The 26711-nt window shown below is 40.6% G+C and overlaps 1 protein-coding gene across 2 annotated transcripts in view; it reads right to left on the reverse strand.

Moving 5' to 3' along the window:
* The window catches only part of LOC126106471 (endoribonuclease Dicer-like), a 292820-nt gene that overhangs the window by 236952 nt on the left and 29157 nt on the right, over positions 1 to 26711 (reverse strand). Inside the window, exons 2-3 of one of the 2 annotated variants that reach the window (XM_049912757.1) lie at positions 19017 to 19073; positions 11194 to 11394 (exon numbers count right to left, since the gene is read on the reverse strand). In XM_049912757.1, coding sequence (XP_049768714.1) covers positions 11194 to 11394; positions 19017 to 19054 — 239 coding nt within the window. In that variant the 5' untranslated portion in view covers positions 19055 to 19073. The remainder of the gene's footprint in view (positions 1 to 11193; positions 11395 to 19016; positions 19074 to 26711) is intronic. The other variant, XM_049912758.1, reaches the window with a different exon arrangement.

Raw genomic sequence — 26711 nt, forward strand, 5'->3', positions numbered from 1 at the left:
CTGGAAGAAATTCTGGTCATATGTGAAGGCTGTTGGTTGCACCAAAGTTAAGCGTCCAGTCCCTAGCGAATGAGACAGAAACTGAAACTGAGGGTCGCAAAGCAAGAGCAGAAATGCTTAACTTCTTTTTCAAATGTTCCTTTACACAGGAAAACTCAGGGGTAACTCCCCATTGAATTCTGGTACCACTGTAAAGAAGAGTGAAATAGACATTAGTCTCAGTGACGTAGAGAAACTGAACAAAGCTTCAAGGCCTAATGGAATCCGTATCAGATCCTATACCATATTTTTAACCATATCATGTCAAAGATTCCTTGGGAAAAAAATGACCAGAGGATGTAAGAAAGGACAGGTCATACCTATCTACAAAAAGGGCAGCAAAAATGATCCATAAAATTACCATTAAATATCCCTGACATCCATTTATCGTAGAATCTTAGAACGTATTCTAAGCTCAAATGTAATAATGTATCTCCAATGCAACCATCATGTGTTTCGAAAACATCAATCACGTGACACTGAACTCGCACTTTTCTCACACGAATCCGGTAAGGCATTGACTGAGATATTCAGATACATGCAGTGTTCCTTGACTTCTAAAAGGCATTTTACCCTACCACAAACACATTTTTATCAAAAGAAAAAAACATTTGTGGCTGGATTGAAGATTTCTTGGTGGTGAGAACACAGGATGTTATCTCAGTTGGATACTCATTGACAAATGTAGTAACGTCATATGTGCCGCAGAGAAATATGTTGCTGTTCAGGTTGTGTATTAATGATGTTACAGACAATATTAATAATTATCTCAGGCTGTTAACAGATGATGCAGTTGTATATAACGAAGAACTGTCCGAAAAAAACTGCACAAACATTCAGTCAGATCTTGATATGATTTCAATGGTGTGCAAAGATTGGCAATTCACTTTAAATGTCAAAAAATGTAAAATTTTGCACTTTAAAAACCTACAACAATATAGTATCTTCCAATCACAACATCAATAAGTCCCAGAATCGGCCAACTAGTATAAATACCTGGGTGTAACAATTCATAAATACATGAAATAGAATGATCAAATACTGTCAGTTGTAGGTAAAGCAAGTGGCAGACTGCAGTTCATTTTATTGGTAGAATAGGGGGGAAATGCAGGCTGTCTACAAAGGAGACTGCATACAAAACACTTGAGCCACACTCCCTATTATATGGCTCAAAAGTGTGCGGGAAGTGTACCAAACAGGACTAACAGGTGATACTGAACAGATACCAAGAGCGGCAACACAAATTGTCACACGAAGATGCTTATAGAACCAAAATGGATCATGCCGGAAGCTAGATGCAAACTATGACAGAAATCATACTCAGGAAGTTTCTAGAACCAATTTTAAATGATGAAACTTGGAATGTATTACAATCCCTTACGTATCACTCCCACAGGGATCACGAAGACAAGCTCAGACTAATTACAGCACACACAGAAGTGTTACAGCAATCATTCTTCCTGCATTCCACAAGTGAATGGAATGGGTAAAAGCCCTAATAATTGGTACAATGGAATGTACACTCTGATGTGCACTTCACGGTGGTTTTCAGAGGGTGATGCAGACGTAGTAGAATCGTTCTGCCAGTTCTCACAAATGCTGTTTCCCTAAACTTCCTCAACAGTTTGGGGAATTCTTGTCTGGCAGTAAGGTGTGTTCAAAAAGTAACAGGAATATCATAGTTCCTGTGTGTTGTATTAGCCTGATTTATGGAGTTTTGTTGCTGATGTTGTAAAGGTAAACATGACTGAAAAACTTCTATACAATGTTGGATAAATAGTCTGTTGTCAGCTGTCAAAGAAGATACATGTGTTTTGTTTGCACTGGTCATTATTTGTTTTGTATAAAGATGGACTGGAGATTTTGTATTAAATTCTGCTATAAAAATTACGAAGTGTGGCAAAGTTCTAGTTAAATGTAGTGTCTTTTTTGAGTAAAATGAGGATTTATTTTGTGATGTACGCATTCAAAGAAGGATGTGAAGGTGATAAAGATAATAAATTCTGTGGATCCCTCAGCTCGTTATCAACTGATTGTGGTAAAAGTGAAAGAAATGAACAATTATCAAATCATAATCAAAGAAGTTGCTGATGATGATGTTGGCATATCAACTGGCAAACACCATGAAATATTCTCAGATGTTTTCAATACAAAACACATGACATCACTAAGGGGTCACTCAATGAGTTCAATAATTATGTAGGACAATTGAAATGTGTCTTAAGAGATGATGAAAAGTGAATGTACAAGTAAGGTGTCAACAAAAAGACTATCGCAAAATAAGCTTTCGGCCAACAAGGCCTTTGTCAAAAATAGACGACAGACACACACACGCACACTCCGCAAAAACAAGTCACACACGGATAGCAGGGTAGGGAAAAGGGTGGTGAAGTACTGCTGAGGAGCATGCAGGGATGAGCTAGAGAGAGGGTAGGGGAGTTAAGTGCAGTCAGGAGGTTAGACAGAGGGCAGGGGAGAGATAGATGGTGGGGGTAGCGGAAAAGGAGAGAAGTAAAAAGACTGGGTGCAATGGGTGAAAGAGGGCTGTGTAGTGCTGGTATGGGAATAGGGAAGGGGCTGGATGGATGAGGACAATGACTAACAAACGTTGAGACAGTAACGTAGAATATATTGCACGGACAGTTCCCACCTGTGCAATTCAGAAAAGCTGGCGTTGGTGGGAAGGATCCACACGGTACAGGCTGTGAAGCAGTGATTCAAATGAAGGATGTCGTTTTGGGCAGTGTGCTCAGCAACAGGTTGGTGCAGCTGTTTCTCGGCTACAGTTTGTCGGTGGACATTCATGGGAACAGAAAGCTTGTTGGTTGTCACACCCACATAGAATGCAGCACAGTAGTTGCAGGTTAGCTTGTAGATCACATGATGGTTTCACAGGTAGCCCTGACTTTGAGGGGCTAGGTGATGTTTGTGACCACAATGGAGTAGGTGGTGGTGTTTTTTTTTTTTTTTTTTTTTTTTTTTTTTTTTTTTTTTTTTTTTTTTTTGTGGTTTTAGGGCGCAAAACTTCAATGGTCATTAGCGCCCAGACTACGTTAGGAATGCACCGCCAGGCACAAGTTTAAAACAGCAACTAAAAGGGAAAACAAGATAAAAGACAGACTGACAGGCATAGGATTAAAAAAAAAAAACAGCATAATCAAAGGTCCTTAGAGAGGTTGGTCAAGTTGATAAAATGGCATCTAGACTACAGGGCAGGCCAAGATCAAGACGCAGTGTGTTAAAATCCGGGAAGGACGTTAAAATGTGTCGAACCGTCAGCAATTGCCCACATGGGCAGAACGGCGCCGGCGCAGCCGTCAGCAGATGGCGATGGCTGAACCGGCAGTGTCCAATTCGTAACCGGGCCAAAACGACCTCCTCCCGCCGAGAAGGGCGGGAGGAGGACGTCCAAGCCACGGGAAGAGGTTTCAAGGCCCGAAGCTTGTTGTCTGTAAGTGCAGCCCAATCGGCATGCCACAGCGATAAAATGCGCCGACAAATGACCCTGCTACAATCTGATGAAGGGACACAACAAGAAGCTGTCCAAGGCTGGAGGACCGCAGCCTTGGCCGCTGCATCTGCAGCTTTGTTCCCAGGGATACCGACATGGCCAGGATCCCACATAAAGCTAACCGGAGAACCGACGTCCACGAGCTGCTGGAGAGAGCGTTGGATCCGGTGCACGAAAGGGTGAACCGGATACGGATCACTGAGGCTCTGGATGGCGCTCAGGGAATCAGAGCAGATGACACAAGCAGAATGTCGGTGGTGGCAGATGTAAAGAACAGCCTGGTAGAGGGCAAAGAGCTCAGCTGTGAAGACCGAACAATGGCCATGGAGCCGGTATTTGAAACTTTGTGCCCCGACAATAAAAGAACACCCGACCCCGTCATCGGTCTTAGAGCCATCTGTATAAATGAAGGTCATATTAATGAACTTCGTTCGAAGTTCGACAAAACGGGAGTGGTAGACCGAACCGGGGGTAACCTCCTTTGGGAGCGAGCTGAGGTCAAGGTGAACGCGAACCTGAGCCTGGAGCCAAGGTGCCGTGTGGCTCTCGCCCACTCGAAAGGATGCAGGGAGTGAAAAATTAAGGTGTTGAAGGAGGCGACGAAAGCGAACTCCAGGGAGTAGCAGGGCAGAGACATACAACCCGTATTGACGGTTGAGCGAGTCGTCAAAAAAGGAACGATAAGACGTGTGGTCGGGCATTGACAGTAGCCGACAGGCATACCGACAAAGCAGTATATCGTGCCGGTAGGTGAGTGGCAATTCACCAGCGTCAGCATGAAGACTCTCGACGGGACTAGTATAAAACGCTCCGATCGCAAGACGTAAACCCCGATGTTGTATGGAGTTGAGGCGGCGTAAGATGGATGGCCGTGCAGAGGAGTATACGAAGCTCCCATAATCCAGCTTGGAGCGGACGATCGACCGATATAGACGAAGTAGGACGGTTCGATCCGCTCCCCACGACATACCACTGAGAACACGGAGGACATTTAGAGAACAGGTACAACGGGCAGCCAAATATGACACATGTGGAGACCAGTTAAGTTTCCTGTCAAATGTAAGACCTAAAAATTTTGTTGTCTCCACAAATGGGAGAGCAACGGGACCGAGTCGTAAGGACGGTGGGAGAAACTCTTTGTAACGCCAGAAGTTAATACAGACCGTCTTCTCGGCAGAAAAACGGAAGCCATTGGCGACACTCCAAGAGTAAAGACGGTCAAGAGAACGCTGAAGACAGCACTCCAGGAAACATGTACGCTGAGTGCTGCAATAGATGGTAAAATCGTCCACGAAAAGGAAGCCCGATACATCAGCTGGGAGGCAATCCATTATTGGATTGATCGCTATGGTGAAGAGAGCGACGCTCAAAACTGAGCCCTGTGGCACCCCATTCTCCTGGCGAAAGGTGTCTGACAGGACAGAACCCACACATACCCTGAACTGGCGATCCATTAAAAAGGAATGAATAAAAAGAGGGAGGCGACCGCAAAGGCCCCATGTATGCATGGTGCGGAGAATGCCCGCCCTCCAACAGGTGTCGTAAGCCTTCTCCAAATCAAAGAACACAGCTGCGGTCGGGCGCTTCCGCAAGAAGTTATTCATGATGAAGGTCGACAAGGTAACCAGATGGTCAACAGCAGAGCAGCGCCTACGAAATCCACATTGTACATTGGTAAGGAGGTGTCGAGACTCGAGCGGCCAAACCAAACGAGAGTGAACCATTCGCTCCATCACTTTACAGACACAGCTGGTAAGCGAGATGGGTCGATAACTGGAAGGCAAGTGCTTGTCCTTCCCTGGCTTAGGAATCGGGACAACAATAGACGCGCGCCAGCATGCGGGAACATGTCCCTCAATCCAGATGCGATTGTAAGTACGAAGAAGGAAACCTTTACCCGCAGGAGAAAGGTTCTTCAGCATCTGAATATGAATAGAATCAGGCCCTGGAGCGGAGGACCGTGACCGGGCAAGTGCGTTTTCGAGTTCCCGCATGGTGAATGGGGCATTATAACTTTCACGATTCGAGGAGCGGAAGTTAGGTGGCCTAGCCTCCTCTGCCTGTTTTCGGGGGAGGAAGGCAGGGTGGTAATGAGCGGAGCTCGAAACCTCTGCGAAAAAGCGGCCGAAGGCATTGGAGACATCCTCAGGGGCCACAAGGACGTCATTCGCGACCGTCAAGCCAGAAACTGGTGAGTGGACCTTAGTGCCAGATAGCCGGCGCAGGCTACACCAGACAACAGAAGAAGGAGTAAAACTGTTGAAGGTGCTTGTGAAAGCAGCCCAGCTGGCTTTCTTGCTTTCTTTAATAATACGATGACACTGTGCACGTAATCGTTTATAATTGATACAATTCGCCACTGTAGGGTGGCATTTAAAGGTGCATAAAGCACGTCGACGAGCACGTAAAGCGTCTCTACATCCTGCGGTCCACCAGGGGACCGGTACGCGACATGGAGAAGAAGTAGGGTGAGGGATGGAATATTCAGCAGCAGTGAGAATGACTTCCGTGAGGTGTGCGACATGACGATCGCAGCTTGTGAAGGTTTCATCCTGAAAGGTCACCCTGGAAGAGAAGAGCCCCCAGTCTGCTTTGGAGATGTTCCAACTAGATGAGCACGGAGATGGGGTATGCTGCAGGAGATGGATAACACACGGGAAGTGGTCGCTCGAATATGTATCAGAAAGTGCATACCACTCAAACCGGCGTGCAAGTTGGGTAGTACATATAGAGAGGTCTAAATGGGAATAGGTGTGAGATGTGTCCGAAAGAAAAGTAGGGGTGCCAGTATTGAGGCAGACAAGATTGAGCTGGTTGAAAAGGTCTGCTAACGGGGAGCACCTAGCAGAAGCTGATGAAGGGGCTTGTGTCTGTGGGGTGATGGGAGGAAGAGGAGACGTCGACCACGCGATCTTAGCACTGGCCGAACGGACGACCGTGGTGCTGAAGGTCAGATCGCATGTCTGGGTTGCCACCTCCCTGGTAGTCCGAGGAGAGGCGAGGACAGTACTGAATCTGCCCGCTGGGAGCAGCATGGGCTTCCTACTAGCAAATAGTTTGCGAGCAGCCGAGGTGGACACTTTCTCTTTGACTCGAATTTCTTGGATACATCGCACTTCCTTATGGATGGGACAGTCGCGGGAGGACGCTGCATGGTCACCCTGACAGTTCACACAACGAGGAGAAGGAGGTGGACTGTCACCCTCATGGGCGTCCCTGCCACAAGTGACACATTTAGCCGCATTGGAACAAGACTGGCGAGTGTGATTAAAACGCTGACACTGGTAGCAGTTCATAGGTGTCGGGACATAGGGGCGAACAGAAATAACCTCGTAGCCCGCTTTGGTGCGCGATGGCAGCTGAACACTATCAAAGGTCAAGAAAAGCGTCCGGGTCGGTACAAGGTCATTGTTGACCTTTTTCATGACCCTATGGACAGCCGTCACGCCCTGCTCAGCGAGGAACGACTGAATCTCCTCGTCAGTCAATCTGTCGAGAGATCTAGTATAGACCACACCACGAGACGAATTCAAAGTTCGGTGAGCCTCCACCCGGACAGGGAACGTGTACAGGAGTGTGGCTCGAAGCAGTTTCTGTGCCTGAAAGGCGCTCTCAGTTTCTAGTAGCAAGGTACCATTATGCAACCTTGTACAAGACTTAACAGTACCGGCTATGGCATCTACGCCCTTCTGGATAACGAAAGGGTTGACAGAGGAAAAATCCTTTCCATCCTCAGATCGAGAAACGACGAGGAACTGTGGGGCAGGCGGTAGTACCTTTGTCACTGGTGGCTGGTCATGTTTCCGTTTGTGGGCAGAAGTCAAGAGAGAAGAAGAGAAATCCATTGCGGAGGAATGCCCCATGATTGCCAGCGTCTCCGATGGCGCGCTCCTTCCTTATGGGGACCCTCTCAGAGGGCACTCCCGCCTTAGGTGAATGTTTACACCTCAGGTCACACTTCCCGAGAAACAGACGGAGGGACCAATCGGCATGGTCAGAAGGTATCAGCTCAGGCAATCACCCCACCCTGGGCCTGGCCTTTACCAGGGGGTACGTGCGTGCCTTACTTGTCTACCCAGGGCGGGGAATTAAGCGTTACCCCGTCACCGGCTACGTGTGCGAACGCGTGGGTCGGCCTTCAGGCGCGCACAGGGAGGAAGGAAGAAGAGGAAAAGGAAGAGAGAGAGGACAGACTGTCTCAAACGCCGAGGCGGAGACCAGAGAAGGCAAGGAGAAGGAGGCAAAGAGAAGAAGGCAAGGAGAAGAAGGCAAGGAGAAGAAGACAGTGAGATGGAGAAGAACAAAGAAAGGAACCAACCAAAGGAAGGAAGAAACGAGAAGTGAAATACCAAAAAGACCACAATTATAGGTCGTGGAACCGTCTGTCTCCGGACGCAGGCGCTAACTACCCCCCATGAGGGGGATGGACTCCTTTTAGTCGCCTCTTACGACAGGCAGGAATACCGCGGGCCTATTCTAACCCCCGAACCCACAGGAGGGGGGGGGATGTATGGGACAGGTCTTGCATTTAGGTCTATTACAGGGGTATGAGCCATGAAGTACGGGATTGGGAGCAGGAGGTTGTGTAGCGATGGACGAGTATATTGTGTAGGTTTGGCGGACAGTGGAATACCACTTTGGGAGGGGTGGAAAGGATAGTGGCAGGACATTTCTCATTCCAGGGCACAACGCGGGCTAGTCAAAACCCTGGCAGAGAATGTAATCCATTTGCTCCAATTCTGGGTGGTACTGAGTTACGAGGGGAATGCTCCTCTGTGGCTGGACAGTGAGACTTTGGGTGACTGGAAAGATAAGGCATGGAAGATTTTTTTTTTTTTTTACAAGTTTGGGAGGATAATTACAGTGATTTTAACAGCTTAGTGCAGAACGAGTTCTTATCCCAAGGTCAAATGATCAGTAAGTGCTATTACTTACAGATTTAACACCATTTGCATGATGCAATCCAGAAAGATGAAATACAAAAAACCCAGATTTGTGGTGGAACCGTTAAAGGGTTTGCACGATAATATTGCAGCTACTGATACTTTGATGTTTGTTCATGAATTTTTTGTAAGAAAACAGCACTGTAGTGATTCCCCAGCCTCCTCGTTTGCTGACATTGCCCCCTTCTGATTTGTTTCTATTCCCAAAATTAAAGAATGTTAAAGAGTAGTTGTATTAAAATCATAGATGGAATTAAAAACACATTTCTGAAAGAGTTACAAGTTATCCCAAAGATTGAGTTCTGGGGATTGGGAGGGGAAAAAAAGCAAAAAGGTATTAGGGTATAATATCAAATGGGGATTATTTTGAATAATAATTGATGAATCTCCCCAAGTGGTAATCTACCGGGTCCCTAGTGCCCACTAGTAGGCATTCCAGCTTTCATGATGGGCAGTAGGCGGTAAAGGGTTTTAAAAATGTTTTCATTAAATTATTTGTGACAATTTAAATTTCTAAAAATACACTATTTGTATTGCCTGCACATAAATTTAGTTCACTTTATGTACATGAAACTACATGGGGCTAAGTGTGACCGAAAATGGAACAGCCTATTCCCAGAAGCTCACCCACCTCCCACAATATCAGCCAGCTGTAACAAGCAAGCAGGTATGATAACTGGCACCACCCTCAGCCCAAGCCTGATCTATGATGTGAGATGATGATACACAGCACAGGCTCTTTTATTTGCTGTCAAAATGGTCAGTACGCAGATTTGAGAGAGGAACACATGCCGCTGCTGCCCCCCCCCCCCCCCCCAAAAAAAAAAAAAAAAAAAAAAAAAAAAAAAAAAAAAAAAAAAAAAAAAAAAAAAAGAAGGAGAGAGAGAGAGAGAGAGAGAGAGAGAGAGAGAGAGGAGAAAAGTACCTGCCAACATTCATTTCTATTTGCCTGAGAATCTGAAGATGGGTTTTATAGAATCTGTTATAAATTGTGTCACAGAAAATTATCCAATGAGGCAATAAAACCACGTCAATTGCCTGAACATCTTTCAACAAAACATCAAAATGATAAGGGCATGCTCACTAAATGATAAGTGCATGCTCACTGAATATTTTAAGGAAATAAAAAAATGATTCATGATTGTTCAACAATTGTCATTTAAGAAACCAGCAGCAAATGAATGTGGATTAATTGCAACTTACTGCATTTCAAAATTAACTGCAAAAGATGGTAAAAACTATAAATTGGGGAACGTGGAATAGTATCCCTCTATGGGTCAATCCATACCAAGTGGTCCAAGAAAAAAATAATTGGTTGCTTGACCATCTCAGAAAAAATTTATATTTGCTGGGTGAATTCCTCAATGTTTAGTAGTCACAAAAATATTTTAAAAAAAAAATATTGTTTATTATTTTGAAATGGTGGCCACATTTGTTCCAGGTCACATGCAATTTTTCGTATTTGCAAGCATCTACATTTTTTACAGTTATTCAGTAGTGGATTGTCCTAAGCCTTTCAGATAAAATACATTTAGTTCAACACACTCTGGGCTACCAATTAACATCATTATCACTTACCTGAACGTACTCTTTAATATATTTTTAACAGTTTAAAGTTATCAGCCACAAATTAAAAAAATTCAATTTTTGAACAGTAGTTTTCCAAAGAAAGATTAATTTCTCAGCTTTAATATTTTTTCTGCTATTACACTGTATAGTACAGTTACTTTTTATAGAGTATCAATGGTTGCCCTTGACATGCTGGGACAAATACATGTGCAAAGCCAATGGTACGTAAAACATCGTCTGAAATTTTGCTGAATGCTTTAACTAAACAAATTATTTTGAGGAATTAGTTTAGGAGCCCATATGATGGCTGCAAAGAAATACTTGACACCTAAGCAACAAATAATCCCAAGTAAACAGGAGCAACATGACTGATATACAGATTAGTGACCACAGTGTCACTGTAGCGAGACTGAAACCCTAATATACAAACCCATCGAAAATAAATTCAGAATATATCTATTTAAAAAGGCAGATAAAAATTCTCTTGAAGCCTTCCTAAGAGAGAGTCTCCATTCTTTCTGAACTACTTACATAAGCATAGATGATATTTGGCTTAAATTCAAAGAAGAAATTGAGATATTTACATCAAATAAACTAATACGAGACAAAACTGACCACCATAGTACAAAAACAGGTCACAACACAGTTGCAGAAGCAACAAGAAAACCATGCCACATTTAAAAGGACACAAAATCTCCAATACTGGTGAAGGTTTGCAGAAGCATTTCAATGAGAGACACTTTTAATAGTACCCACAATGAAACACTTTCTCGGAATATGGCAGCAAAGCCAAAGAGATTCTGGTCATATGTAAAGTACACCACCAGCAAGACACAATCAATACCCTCACTGTGCAACAGTACAGAAACAGTGTGAAACTGGTTCGACGAACCCTCTATCAGACACATAACTGTGAATTGCAGAGTACTCACACAGATGTAGATGTAGGTTGCTGCAGAAGGTAATAGCTGTATGCGAAGACAAAGACTGGAACATATCCGGCAAATTGTTAGGGATATTGGGTGTTAAGTGCTACCCTGAGATGGACAGGAGAGGTAGTTGTGTCAGGCTGCAGCAAACCAGTCGGGTGACCGATGGTATGAAGAAAAAAACGAGACAGAGCACACTTACCTGGCACATTGGTCCATCAGCTTCCTTATAAGCATAACTGCGATGAAGGTTTTCCCTGCACCGGTTGGCAGGTACAGGATTGTGTTCTGCTTTATACATAATTCGAGAAGTGACTCTTGATATTTCCTTGGGTTGAACCACTGACCTTCTTCACTCATCTTGGCTCTCTTGTTAACTTGCCAATCCTGTTCTCCTTGTGCACTGTAAGTAAAACACACCACTTTAGGTATTGTAATAGGATTTGGTTATATAAATTAATACAATAGATCATAATATGCACAGATAACAAAATGCTCTGGGACAGGAAGTCAAATAAGGGTTCACAATGGTGAATTTTTGACCTACGGTTGCTAGAGAAATTTATCGGTGAGATTTTAATTTATTTCTTAATTTTATAGTTATCAAATGTACGTCCTTACATATTTAATGGATTACTGTGTGTCATTTTAGTGGCTTGTTTCATTTACTGCCCTAAAAAGCTCTACATTTCTGAGCAGTGCAATGAAGTCACTGAAGTAACCTGATCAATAATTACTAAGTGTACAATCTTTCTCATTTCAGAAAAGGAAACCCCATGATAGATGAAACCTGTCACTTCCATAACTTATGCATCATTGAAGCTTGGTTTACAATGGAACTAACAAAAGCATATAAACACCAATGAACACAGTACCTGATCTACAAGACGAGTGAGCACTAGATAAGTGATAAGTAGGTGAACAGGCATTCCCTCACCTGTCAAAAATTGGTGAATATCAACAAAAAACATCTGGTTGTCTTCGCATCACAGCTTCTGACTTGTGTTTGAGCAAATATTAACAAAAATATTTCTACTCATTTTTAATAACCTCTTCTCACGTCACATACACTGCTACAAGCATCTAATAATTCAGTCTGATGACTTATTGTCTTTATTTAAAATTGCATGAGCAGCCTCTAAAAATTTTCTACATTTGTTAGCATTTGATTGTGCACTTCATAGTGAACCTCAAATGTTATGGTATCAGAGGACTTGCAAGTAACTGTGCTTCATTCTATGTGACTACCAGAATGCAGTGTATCACATTCAGAATTTCAAGGATTGTGTGAAATGAGAATGAATATTCAAGATGTAGAAATCTTCACTACACTCATACCACATGGATAAACCACTGAATCCATTCCTGTTCCTGTTACACATAAATCTGAGAAGCCAATGAAACAGCTTTCTTTGATGATGGGACTATTATAGTAATGAAGCCCAAAGAAGAAACTTCAATAACTTGAAAATTTTGTGGGGTTGGTCCCAGCGGACGTTCGAGTCCTCCCTCTGGCATGGGTGTGTGTGTTTGTCCTCAGGATAATTTAGGTTAGGGACTGGTGACCTTAGCAGTTAAGTCCCATAAGATTTCACACACATTTGAAAATTTTGAGAAAGTTTTCTTGAAAATTGTGAACTGGCTCGCTGCAAACTGACTAACACTAGACATCAGGAAAATATAATACATACATATTTGTACTACATGGGATTTACTACACTTTTAGGGATAAAGAAGAGAGTAAATTCAATAAATAAAGTAGAATACTGTAAATCCTGAAGTACTTGTATCAATAACAACTTAATTTGGTAGTCACAAATTTTAGACAGTCTTCAGCACCTAAGATCTGCAGCTTTTGCATTAAAGATAATAAAGAGCAGACACCGGGGATTAAAAAGTTGACTTTTCTTGCCGCATACATTCACTAATGTCTTATTTTATTAAATTTTGGGGCAATTTTGCACTAAAAAGAATGTGTCCACAAGTATAGTAATAACATCCAAAAACCAAGAACTAAGTGATGTAATTGTAAAGGATGTATTTCAAAAAATTATTCAGTGGTTCTCAGCAAACGGACTCTCTTTAAATTTTGATAAAACACAGTATATACAGTTCCATACAGTAAATGGCACAACTCCAGTAATAAATATAGACTTTGAACAGAAGTCTGTAGCTAAGGTAGAATTTTCAAAATTTTTTGGTGTGTCCATTGATGAGAGGTTAAACTGGAAGCAACACATTGATGGTCTGCTGAAACGTCTGAGTTCAGCTACGTATGCTATTAGGGTTATTGCAAATTTTGGTGATAAGAATCTCAGTAAATTAGCTTACTATGCCTACTTTCATTCACTGCTTTCGTATGGCATCATATTCTGGGGTAATTCATCGTTGAGTAGAAAAGCATTCATTGCTCAAAAACGTGTAATCAGAATAATTGCTGGAGCCCACCCACGGTCATCCTGCAGGCATCTATTTAAGGATCTAGGGATCCTCACAGTAACCTCACAGTATATATATTCACTTATGAAATTTGTTGTTAATAATCCAGCCCAGTTCAAAAGTAATAGCAGTGTGCATAGCTATAACACCAGGAGAAAGGATGATCTTCACTATGCAGGGTTAAATCTGACTTTGGCACAGAAAGGGGTAAATTATGCTGCCACAAAAGTCTTTGGTCACCTACCAAACAGCATCAAAAGCCTGACTGATAACCAACTAGCATTTAAAAATAAATTAAAAGAATTTCTAGATGACAACTCCTTCTACTCATTGACTGAATTTTTAGATATAAATTAAGGGGAAAAAAAACAACTTAAACATTAGTGTCATGCAATATTTTGTGTAATGTAATATCTCGTACAGACATCTTTTATTAACCTGACACGTTCCACATCATTACGAAGTGTCGTATTCATGATCTATGGAACAAGTATTAATCTAATCTAATCTAATTTAATCACCACACAAATGTGTAAAAAAGATGACACAGTTGAGCTTACTGACAACAGCTCCATTGTACACTTACTCCCTTATGCAGCTTGTTGCTGTCCACCACAGTTTGAAAGCAACAGTAATATTCATAAACATAACACCGGAATGAGAACTGATTTAAAGGCACCCTCACTCAAAGGTAGCATGGCACAGAAAGGTAATGTATTCCCGGCCTCAAAAATCATTGATCACTTAGCCAAAATCCAAAGAATATAAAAGTTGACAAAATTTGTGTGTGTGTGTGTGTGGGGGGGGGGGCTCATCTACTCTGTTAAATGATTCTTTAGAACCTCTGCCTTGTGTGTTTTCCTGCTCTATGTGGGAACTTTAATTGAGTCCACCCCATCTAACTGTTTGATTTCAATGGCTCTTGCACCTCATGACCCAAGTACGAAAATTTTGTACTTTGCTATATCAGATTTCTCCCTTTAGAGTATTTCATTTTCACTTACACTGAAGAACAGGCCCCAAAATTCAATTGATTTTTGCAACCTCCCATTAACATCCTGCACCACTGTCCACTTCAGTTATACATTGAACTTTCACAGCTAAACTTCCACTACCATTTGCCAATCTTTAATTATCCTATTATTTTGTGTTAGCTTTTTACTCAAAATATCTCAAATTTCAACACAGATACAATGCAAATTAGTGATAACTAGTACAAAGGAACAGCTACACTAATACAGTGAAACTTTGATTTTACATTCACCAATTTTTCGTTTTTCGCGATTATACACCATAAATTCTTAGCCCGTGAGAAAAACCCATAAGATAAATGCTAAAACCTCCTCCGGTTTTACATTTCTTCCTAGCAACATTTAGCTCAATTCTAAGTTCTTACTCGACTTCTCGCTTGATTTCATCCTGTTCTCTTCCTATTGATGTTTGATGTGACTGAAGGAGTTTTAAGTGGCTCAAAAGACTGATGTTCCGCACCACGGTGGTGGAATTCAGGGAATATTTTAGGCTGTTGTGGACAGGGGAGATGTGAGAGAGGAAATGCTGATGTAATCTACAGCTGGTGTTGCCAACTCAACTTGCGACATTTGGCTTCACCACACAGTTATGATACAACTACTGCTAGGTTGCAGCGGTAATGGAAAAACAAGACAGTAAGTTAAAAGTGTTCTGGACTGAGCCAATACCTGATGAAGGGGCCCAGCCATCACCTTTTCTTGAGCCACTTATAACCCAGTCTCATATTTTTGCACGTATTTCCAAAGTACTGTATTCAGCAACAATATAAATCATCAACCTTTTAAATTCAAACACACAGAGTCTCAAAGACTATGCTCAGTCATAATCGAGGAAATGTCGCCCATGTCTGGCCAGCACAGCCACCACACCACACTGACACGTAAAATGATCTCACCTACTGGACGTGCAGAGAGGGGGAGTGACCGTTCAGCGATGGGAGTGCAGGCAGGGGTGAATGCATTTTATGAAGTGCTGAAAATATACTTTTAGTGCAGACGACATGCTACGACAGAGATGTCACACGAAAATGGAACTAGGGTTTTGCGATAGCACAGTTTAAAGTCAAATCTGACGTGATACAATTGCAAAAACTACATACAGTACTCCTGTATATACTTTGCACCACACACACCAAAAGACTTTCACGTTCAAATCTGACACGATACAGTTGCAACAACTACGTACACTACACATGTATCTGCTTCCCACCACAAATTGTAGTTCGTAAAGATTAGCAGCAGCGGTAGACGGCACGAAGCAAAACTATAACAACTGAGCCTATTTCAAATTTACATTTTACACAGTGTACAGAAATTCACTGAGCTGACTCCCAATAAGTTGTACCATCAGTTGTGGAAGTACACTCATTTTTTCGCGTCTCTGCTCCTTTCAGGCCTAAAATAACACTTTAACAGTGGTGAGCCTATGAAGCGCGGCTCATAAGGGAAGCATTAAACAAAAACAAAAATGGTGACAAAGTATGTCATTAAGCAGATGCTCACATTTACGATTACAGTTTAACCACTTCGCTTCTGTGATGTTTTTGGCTGAATTCAACATGTTCATCAATTTTCATTAATTCTGGGTGAGCACAAAGGGTGATCTCTCAAAAACACGTCTTGTATGTATAATTTGTAGTCTTAGCATGTCGGAAAACATGCACAATTACCTTGTACCCAGACACCAATTTCAATTTTTTGATGAGGTTTTAGTTGCTGTTACACATCTGTGATATTTTAAGAACTGATGAAATTCATTACCACAAATTACTGTATAAACATTGTATTGTACATTTAATTTCCTTCACTTACATTTTATACAAAGTATTGTAGAGGACTGTGATTTTGAGTCATATATGTGAATTACATGTGTTTTTGCTTGGGTTTTGGAGGTTTTTAAGATGTTCCTCAATTCTGCATTTTCTTCAATTTTGTGTTTTTGAAGTCTGGACTGTACAAGAACGTAAAATAGGGGATTCAATGTATGCACATTATAGGATAATGTTACTCCAGTATCTGTACCTAGCAGATACGGGAACCTGTGTCCAGTATCCACAATTTCAGCTGAAGATCATAAATGTAGCACCCATGCAGTGCTTCATTTGTGGAAGAAGGACATAAGTCCTCCTTTGGCTATATGGCTAAATCGGCCATTGGCTGGGACAGAACCGTTACCCTCCTCCTTCAAATGAAGCAGTAAATGTAGGCATTAAAAATTTCATCTCCAGTTGTAACAGAGGGAAGTGGACTGCCATCCCTTGACTTTACTACTATTGTTCTTGGGTTTACGTGCACTGATTTCTTATTTTGATTTCCTATTTCATTATTTTATTAATGCAAGGTGTATATAATGCATAGTAAAACATTCAATTTTCTGCAATCGATTTAAGTATGTGTGGTCTGGTAGGCTCCTTCACTCAAGCCAATAAATATATCAAGAAAGAAGGTATCAGAACTCTGAAATCATTTGTACAAATTTAAGAGAACTGAACACCTCTCAAAGTCTAACAGCAGATGTTACACATAAAAAGTATATTTTATTTTTGCAGCCACGTCACTACATAGGCTCTATTTTGGCTTAACGGTAATTGTCAAATTTTTAATAAACCATTACAAGATATAAATGTAGAACCGCAAAATACATTTTTTTTTCTTTCCATAAGGAAGCTAAACAAGATTTTTGTCATCTGATTGAAATGGAAGGCAGAAATATGCAATTATGTTCGTAATGAACACAACATGGATTTTACATCACAAAGTAGCTGCTGTTTCAGATGGATCTCGATGAAGTATCAAATTTAGTCAAACAGATACTCATGTCACTGAATAATAGTTTTTAATGAACTTATTATCAAATAATTAAATACCCATTGTTGAGATTTATTTTTCCTATTGTTGCCCAAACGTTAAAAGAATTTTGTTTGTTGTCAAAAGTAGTAAATGGTACTTGATGGATGAAGTTTGAAGAATTTGACTTATCTGAACACTACCCCGGATCATCCGACTTCTTTAAAAGGAATACCACGCGGGGCTTTCCCTCGATTTCCGATGTGATTTTCAGTCGCGTTGGTTCACTGATGTAAAATGACTGATTAACCGTTTTTGTCATCATCTCTGTCCTATTAATATCAAATATCACAATTCTAACAGTCTCGTCTTGGAATAACTGTTACAACATTAATAAAAATAATTGGGGAAATTTACGTTCTTTCACATTCAGTCTCATCAAACTAAATGGTATTAAGGCTGCACAGCACTGCAGGGGTATTATTTCACAAGCAATACGACTGTTGAACATCATGAATTCAATATTGTTAGTGTCGCAATTATTTCGACTTCAAGTACATTTTTATATCAAAAGTAACAGAAAAAGCACTAGCGTAACAAAAAAACTGCGATAAATAAATTGCATGTGCAGCTGTTATAGACTGTACATAATTTATCGACTGTTCGCCGAAAGCTGCCACCTAGTTACATTCTTACTACTGCAACAAGAAAAAATTGTTAGTGCAACTTGACTCCACGAAGGGATCGAATGATGAGATACATTCTGAGGCATCAATGAATTGTCAGTTTAGGTGCTGGAGGAAGGTGTGACGGATAAGAATTGAAGAGTGGGAACAAGGCTCAAATAGTATAAATGGGATCAAATGGAGGCTGCTTGCAGTAGTAACACAGGGATGAAGTGGCTTGCACAGGGTGGACTAGCAGCCAAAGCTGCATCAGACCTGTCTTCAGACTGAAGAGCAGCAGCAGCAGCAGCAGCAGCAGCAGCAGCACCAGCACCACCACCACCACCACCACCACCACCACCACCACCACCACCAACAACAACAACAACAACAACACAGAGTTTATCTGTGGGGAGCTTCTCTACTGCACTGTAAACTATCAGGTTACAGTATACATCAGCAGTGTGTGTGGTATGAGATGAGAACTTGGGTCTGAAGGGAGGCTTGCTAGGGTAGTCAATTGATTGTGGTGGCCACTGTGTCTGGATGGTGCAGTGGTCATTTGCCTGGTAAGCAAGAGATCCAGATTGTTGTGGTACCACTTCAGAGTAAATTACTATCAACTACATTTTTCCTTCAGTAATTGAAAAGAACAGAATTCACTGCCAGTTAGCACAATGTGTTGTTAAGACAACATCAGATTCTGTGTGCTCTATATGTTCTTAGATATTTTTCCTTTAAATAACCATATCTAATGCTTCTGCATCCTGCTCACATGATATGTAAACCAAACATCATAGATAAATAAAATAAGAAAAATAACGTAGTTTTTACCTGGAAAGCTGATTTTGAAATTTAATACATGGGTTTTGAGATATTTATACCACCTCTGAGACAGCTCCTCCATTGTCCCTTCGCAAAAGGTATTTCCAAGAACTCGAGAAAATTCCGATCCTACATAAAATAACTAAGTGGGTTGAACACTTACATCCAGTCACGCACTGAACAGTCTGGTGTGACAACAGAAATCGGCCGAAGGAAAGCTGAAGTTTTAAATTTTGCATTTAAGAAATCATTCACACAGGAGGATTGTACAAACATACCATTGTTTGACGGCAGCACGGTCTCCCGTAATAGGCATCCTTGGCGTAGAGAAGCAACTGAAAGAGTTGAAAACAAGTAAGTCGCCAGGTCCAGATGGAATCCCAATTCAGTTATACAGAGTACTCTACGACACTGGTCCCTTACTTTGCTTGCATTCTTTGTGAATCTCTCACTCAGTGCAAAGTCCCACGAGACCGAAAGAAATGCAGCTGACTCCTATACGAAGGGAAGGTAAAAGAACAGACCCACAATATTACAAACCTACATCCCTAATGTCTATTTTGCTGCAGAATTGTTGAACATATTCTGAGTTCAAATACAATTAATTTCTTTGAGCCAGAAAAGCTTCTGTCCACAAATCAGCAAAGATTTAGAAAGCATCGCTGATGCAAAACACACCTTGCTCTTTCCTCAGATGACATCCTGCAAACCATTGATGAAGGCCAACCAGCAATTCCATATTTCTAGATTTCCAGAATGTGTTTGGCAAGGTGCCCCACAGCAGGCTGTTAACGAATGTCTGAGCACATGGAACAGATTAAGTGTGTGAATGGCTCACAGATGTTCAGTGGAGACAAGGGTATCACCAGGGGTTCCCTAGGAAAGTGTGACAGGAGCACTCTTATTATCTATATACAAAAAGCATCTGACGAATGGGGTGAGCAGCAGTCCGCAGTTGTTTTCTGACGATGCTGTGGTGTACGGAAAGATATCGCTGAGTATCTGTAGGAGAATACAAGGGGCTTAGACTAAATTTCTAGTTGGCGTCACAAATGGCAGCTTGTTCTAAATGGAGAAACGTGTATGTTAATGCAGATGAGTTGGAAAAACAATTTTGTAATGTTCAAATACAGCATTGTTAGCATGCTGCTTGACAGTCATATTGATTAAATATCTAGCTGTAGCACTGCTAAAGTGATTTGAAATGGATTGAGCATGTAAGGGCAGTAGTAGGGAAGGTGAATGGTCAACTTTGGTTTATTGGGAGAATTTGAGGAAAGCGTAGGTCATTTATGAAGGAAGCTGGACATCGAACACTAGTATGATACATTCTTGAGTACTCCTCGAGTGTTTGGGATCTCCACCATGTTGAATTAAAGGAAAACACAGAAGCAATTCAGAGGTGAGCCACTAGATTTGTTACTGGTGGGTTCAATCAACACACAAGTATTACAGAGATGCTGCGTGAACTGAAATGGGACTCCCTGCAAGGAAGATTATGTTCTTTTCACTAAACAATACAGAGAAAATTTAGAGAACTGGTATTTGCAGCTGAGCGCAGAACGATCCTATTGCTGGCAATGTACGTTTCATGTAAGGACCACAGAGGCAAGATAAGACAAATTAGGGATCATACAGAGGCATATATAGGGTGAGTCACTAACTATTGCCATCTAGAATAACTCCGAAAGTATGATAGGAGCTCAAAAGTTTGCGGGACAAATATTGCACGGGACAACGGGGTCCATAATATGACACTGGTATTTTGTTGCTAGGTGGGGTCGCTTCAGAGATATGAAGGTCAACTTTGTTTTTTTTGTAAATGGGATGCTATAGTTTGGTACTTATTTTCTGATAGCGGCTATCAAGGCGAATCCAATGATGTCTAACAGCAAGATCTTTGAAGGTCAACGAAGGTCAGAAAGGTGGCACGAACGTCCATTTACAGAAGGTGTTCGAAGTGATGACCAATGGTATCAATGCAGTGCTGCAATCTTCTTATCATGGATTGAGTGATGTTCCTTATCACTCTGGCACTTATCAAAGCACATGCTCTGATTGCATTGATATCAATGGTCATTTCGAACACCTTCTGTAAATGGACGTACACGCCACCTTTTTGATCTTCGTTGACCTTCAAAGACCTTACTGTTACACATCATGGGATTGGTCTCGACAGCTGCTATCAGAAAATAAGTACCAAACTATAGCATTTTAAGAAAACAATGTTTACCTTCATATCCCTGAAGCGACCCCACCTAGCAACAAAAATCCAATGTCATATTATGGCCCCCATTGTCCCATGCAATATTTGTCCCGCAAACTTTTCAGCTCCTATCATACTTTCGGAGTTAGTCTTGGTGGCAATAGTTGGTGACTCAACCTGTAGACAACTGTTTTCCACAGCTCTGTCTTCAAATGGAACAGTAAAGGAAATGATTAGCAGTGGTACAAGGTATCCTCCGCTGTGCAGCATGTGGCGACTTGTGGAGTATGTGTGTAGATGTAGTTAAGTATTTCACTTTCTGCACAAATGCTGTATGTTCTCTATTAATCTATCTTAATATGGCTCATGCAGAACATGAGCAAACTCCAGAACGGGTTTACAATTGCTTCACAAATGGTTTCTTTCACATACAAACTCCAGTTTCTCAATGAAGCAAAGCCTGCTATTTTCTTAACCTATAACGGTCATACTAGAATACAGTTACACTGGAATTGGTTGAAATAGCTGCACAGCTCAACCATTTAAGGCACAATGCATATGGGATATTTCTGGAGATAAGCCAGATATTTCAAAAGAGGGTTATATGGACAATTTTATAGTAATAATGTGTGTGTAGTATGAATCACTTGAGACTAGTTTCAAGCATAATGCCTGAGATAACAATAGGATTTAAAATGATGCAGCCCATATTTACATACACAGTCTTTGTAGATGAAAGAAAATGCTTTTGTGGCCAGTAAATAATGGTATCCACAGACAGTTCCCTAGTAGCATCATGTGACACAAAAACTGTTAAGATGTGTATTCAACAAACAAAGCAGCAGTTTCCAGTACACACTTAATCTGTATATGCACCAAAATATAATTTCAATGTAAAGGAAGTCATTTTTCTGGCAGTATAAAATAGCCTTTATCAAATGAATGTAAATGCCCATAGGTATTCCACAAAATATAACTATTTTTATGTCAGAATGACTTATTCCTTTCATCACTAGTGACCTTAACACCTTCATGTAAATGATGAGGCTTGAAAAATGGAATTTTGTCACTTAATAACTGCAAATTGTCCATCAATTGCTTCTGTTGTGTAGATGAAGCTAATCTGACATGACAGCATTAGTAACCGCTGTGACTAAAACACACATAGCATTACGAATTCACATATTCTACAAAGTTTCTCTGTGAATATATGGTGCAGAGTAATAACCAATTGGTTAACTGGACCTGTTACAAAATTGTCTTGGAGACTTTGAATGAAACAAAATATGTTGTTCTTGTTACTTGGCAAACTTTACTAAAAGGCTTGGGACAGCAGTTCAGGCTGACAGCCTACCTGGCAGGTGTAACAACTACATTAAACCTACCCAGAGTGAAGGAGTCATTACATTGGTCATATTTATTGGCCACCAAAGTCACTGGCCTCTATTCTATTTGATTTTTGTCCTTGTGAATAGATAAAATAAAATTCGTAGCACAAAGAAAAAGCAGAGGGCATCAGTAGAAGGAATTCTGAAAACAAACTGCTTTATATTAATGTAAAATAATCTTGTATGTTCTAAATTACTTTCGGGAGGTTTCTTTAATGAAAACAGCAGTAAACCTACTCCAATGTTCACTTCTATAATTCAAAACTGCCCACATACTATCTGTTTGAATAATTATTATTCGCAAAACAAACTGCATAATCAATCACTGAACAAAACCACACTGAACACTTTGCGATTTTACATCTACTGTTTCATAATTGAGTTAAAGGCACTTTGTCAAATACCAGAGAGGAATGAACCTAACCCACTACCACACTACTACTTTCTGCATATCACATGGCACTTTAAGTATGCCTTTCTTATAAATACATTCTTATTTCTCATCTTCGTAATACGAAAAGGCACACAGCAACATTAGATGTGACATAAAAGATCTGTAGTATCACAATATGCATATGGGTCATTCCATGTCAATTCAACCAATTTGAGAAAATGTTCCAGCTGATAGTCTCAGATTTGGCTAAAATTTGGCACACCAATGCTACCAAGTGTGGAACACTCATATACAAAATTTTAAGTTTCCCTGCCAATTAGTTCCAGAATTATGGCTTGTGAAAGGAGGTGGCGCGACCCGGAAATTGCAACCCGCATCTGGCAATCTATCTTCAGACCCAACTTCAGGTCTTAATAACTTTGGAACTATTCCACAGAGTCCAGTGAAATTTTTACAACCCAGTAACATCCATTTAGAGAACACAGTCCATGAATCAAAACACCAACAACTGAGGGAAAATAAAAAATTCCAAAATGTGATTAAAAAAATGTAATACGTTAAAAGGTACATATTATAGGTGCCTCCATGTCAAATATAATTCACTCAAAAAGGGTATACATTTTTTTGGTGGTAAGCTTAATGTGGCCTGAACACACACAGAACTCATCTTGCCCATATCAGTCACACAAACAGAGTAACATGCACACGAAAATACAAAAATTTGAAAAATTACCTGAAAAACATGGATTTTCTAAGTGTGGTAGCACAAAAGGGACAAGTGATATCCAAGCCAAATTTCACACACTGTTAAGTAGACCATAATATAATATGTGGCAAAATTTCAATTTGTTATTGCAAGGCATTTGTATACAATAAAAGTTGACAGAGATGTCTTTGGTTACATTACGTAATATAGCAGAAAACGCGAAAAGACCGTACAGTCGTATTTTCTGTTTACGTTCTTCTGCAGCAAATCTATAGAATTTCGTTTAGTTGTTCCTTGCTCTCTCCAGCAATTTAACTTAGCGTACCTCTTCATTATTTAACTAGCATTTCCGGAAAGTAGCGTAAAGTTTAACTTGTTGTTTCAGAAACTTTGCACTTTTGTTTTTGTTTACACACAGTTGCGTATAGGCCAAATTTGTGTAACCATATTTTCGTGTTTATCTGTAATTTAACTGACTTATTCTTAATAAACTAATACGTTTATCATGAGTGAAAAGTGCTTGACTTGCCGTAGAATTGTTAGGTCGGGGCTTTGGTGTGATGGGTGCTGTAGTTTTTTCCATGTGGGTGACTGTAGTGGCGTGGGAATAGGGGAAGTAAATGAGACTCATCAGTGGTTTTGTAGGATTTGTAGTAGAGATAGGAAGATACTGGAGCAGGAGGGGAAAATTGCTGCCCTTCAGGCTGAGTTAGACAAGGCCAGGGGAGATCTTGACAGGTTAAGGAGGGAGAAGGGTAAAGAGAGGTGGGAAGTGGCAACAGGCAACAGGAGGAACAGGCCTAGAACTTTGTCTGACAGCTTTATGGTGAATGTGGAAAATAGATTTGACCTGTTGCTTCAGTTAGAAGCTGGTGAGCCTCAAGCAGTTACAGGTGTAGACAGGGCACAACAAACTTTCAGCAGCAAATTGAAAAGTAAGAATGTAGGGAAATCAGTAAAGAGAAAGAAAGTGTTGTTGTTAGGTAGTTCCCATGGAAGAGGTGTTGGCCAACTCTTGCAGGATGAACTAGGATCAGAATACCAGGTCACCAATTTTTTTAAACCTAGTGCTGGTCTGGAGCAGGTGACAGAGGATTTAGGATCACTTTGCAAAGATTTCACTAAGGAAGACACCGTGGTTATAGTGGGTGGGGCAGGTAACAGTATTGACAGAGATCCTGGGTACAGTATAGAGTGTGACCTGGCGAAGATTGCATCAGCATCGAGGCATACCAGTGTTGAGTTTGTATCTGTTTTTGGGCGCCATGACCGACCTCATTTGAACTCTTCTGTCAAGAGAGTTAATTTGGAGCTGGAAAGGCTGCTCATGTCGGGTGCGGGGTCACACATTGGTGTGGTTCATGTTGATTCTATCAGTAGGTGGGATTATACTAGGCATGGCCTTCACCTCAGGAAGGGGAAGGGTAAATTGGCTGGGGAAATAGCAGGAAAGTTAAAGGGGGGAGGCACTGTCATGAGTGGTAAAATACCAGTGGTTGTAGGATTCAGAAAAGACCCTTTTTTAGGGTAGGGAGGACAGAAAGAAAGCAAATTTTAAGAGAGGTTAGAACTGAGACAAACCTTCAGTTTGAGAAAGAAATCAAAAAACATAATTCCAGCTTATTACATCAACATAAACAGCCATTGGTTAAGAATTTTCAACTGTCAGCAGATATTTTAACTCCACCCAATTTTAACTCAGTCAGTGTGAAATGTCAGCTATCTTTATTGCATCAAAATATTCGAGGACTGAGAAATAAAATTAATGAATTAACTATCTGCATAGATGAATTAGAGTCTTCAAACCCAGCTGACATAATCTGCCTCTCTGAACATCATGTGACCACTGGTATAGAACTTTTAAGTGTTACAGGGTTTAGGTTAGCATCTCACTTTTGTAGATCAGAAATGGAGAAAGGAGGAGTTGCCACATTCATCAGGAACTGTCATAAATTTAAGGACATAGACATTCATAAATTTTGCCTAGAACAGCATATGGAAGCATGTGCAACAGAATTAGATTTTCACAAAAAATCTTTCATAATATTAAGTGTATATCGAGCACCTGCAGGTAACTTTAATCTGTTTGTAAACCACCTTGAAGTTGTACTGGCCCATTTAACAACCAAAAACAAGGAAATAGTGGTTGCTGGTGATTTCAATGTAGATTTCCTTAAAGACTCTCCCAATAAGAACTTATTTGAGTTAGTAACACTATCATTCAACTTAATTCCCACAGTAAAGTTCCCCACTAGGATAGCCACTTGCTCACAAACAGCCATTGATAATATCTTTATAGAAAAGTCCAATGAACAAAATTATATTACAAAACCAATAGTCAGTGGCCTCTCAGACCATGACATGCAGTTCCTTCTGTTAAATGTTAATACTGAACAGGATATAAAATCTGTTAAATCTGAGCTCAAGAGGGTAATCAGTAAGCCAAAAATTGATTATTTTAGGACACTCCTCAGAGACATTCACTGGACTGATGTTTACAGTGCTCATGGCATGAATGAAAAATATAACATTTTTGCTAATAAAGTGCTTACCTTATCTGAACACTGCTTTCCCCCAAAACTTACCAAGGTTAGAGCAAAGTCTACAAAGAAGCCATGGATTACTCGAGGAATAGGGGTATCTTGTAAAACAAAAAGAAAACTGTATCTGTCAATCCGAAACATTTCCAATGTTGATGCTATAGCGCATTATAAGAAATACTGCAAAATATTAAAGACTGTAATACGGATGTCAAAGCAAATATATTACAAGGAAAAGATAGTCATATCAGATAACAAAATAAAGACAATATGGGATATAGTGAAGGAGGAGACCGGTAGAACCAGACATGAAGAGGAACAAATAGCATTAAGAGTAAATGATACATTGGTGACAGATGTGAATAGTGTTGCAGAACTTTTTAACAAACATTTTATAACTGTTACTGAAAAGATGGGGTTGTCAGGTTCGGTAGATGCTGCTATGGATTACCTTAGACCAGACATTTCAAGTAACTTCCATAATATGAATTTGACCCTCACTACCCCAACAGAAATAATGTCCATCATAAAATCTTTAAAATCAAAAACATCTAGTGGGTATGATGAAATATCAACAAAGTTAATTAAAGAATGTGATTCTGAGCTAAGTAACATATTAAGCTATCTGTGTAACCAGTCGTTTATCAGTGGAATATTTCCTGAATGGCTGAAATATGCTGAAGTTAAGACACTGTTTAAGAAGGGAGATAAAGAAATAGCATCAAATTTCCGTCCAATT

Source organism: Schistocerca cancellata, chromosome 10 (genome assembly GCF_023864275.1).
Source record: "Schistocerca cancellata isolate TAMUIC-IGC-003103 chromosome 10, iqSchCanc2.1, whole genome shotgun sequence".
NCBI classification, from domain to species: domain Eukaryota; kingdom Metazoa; phylum Arthropoda; class Insecta; order Orthoptera; family Acrididae; genus Schistocerca; species Schistocerca cancellata.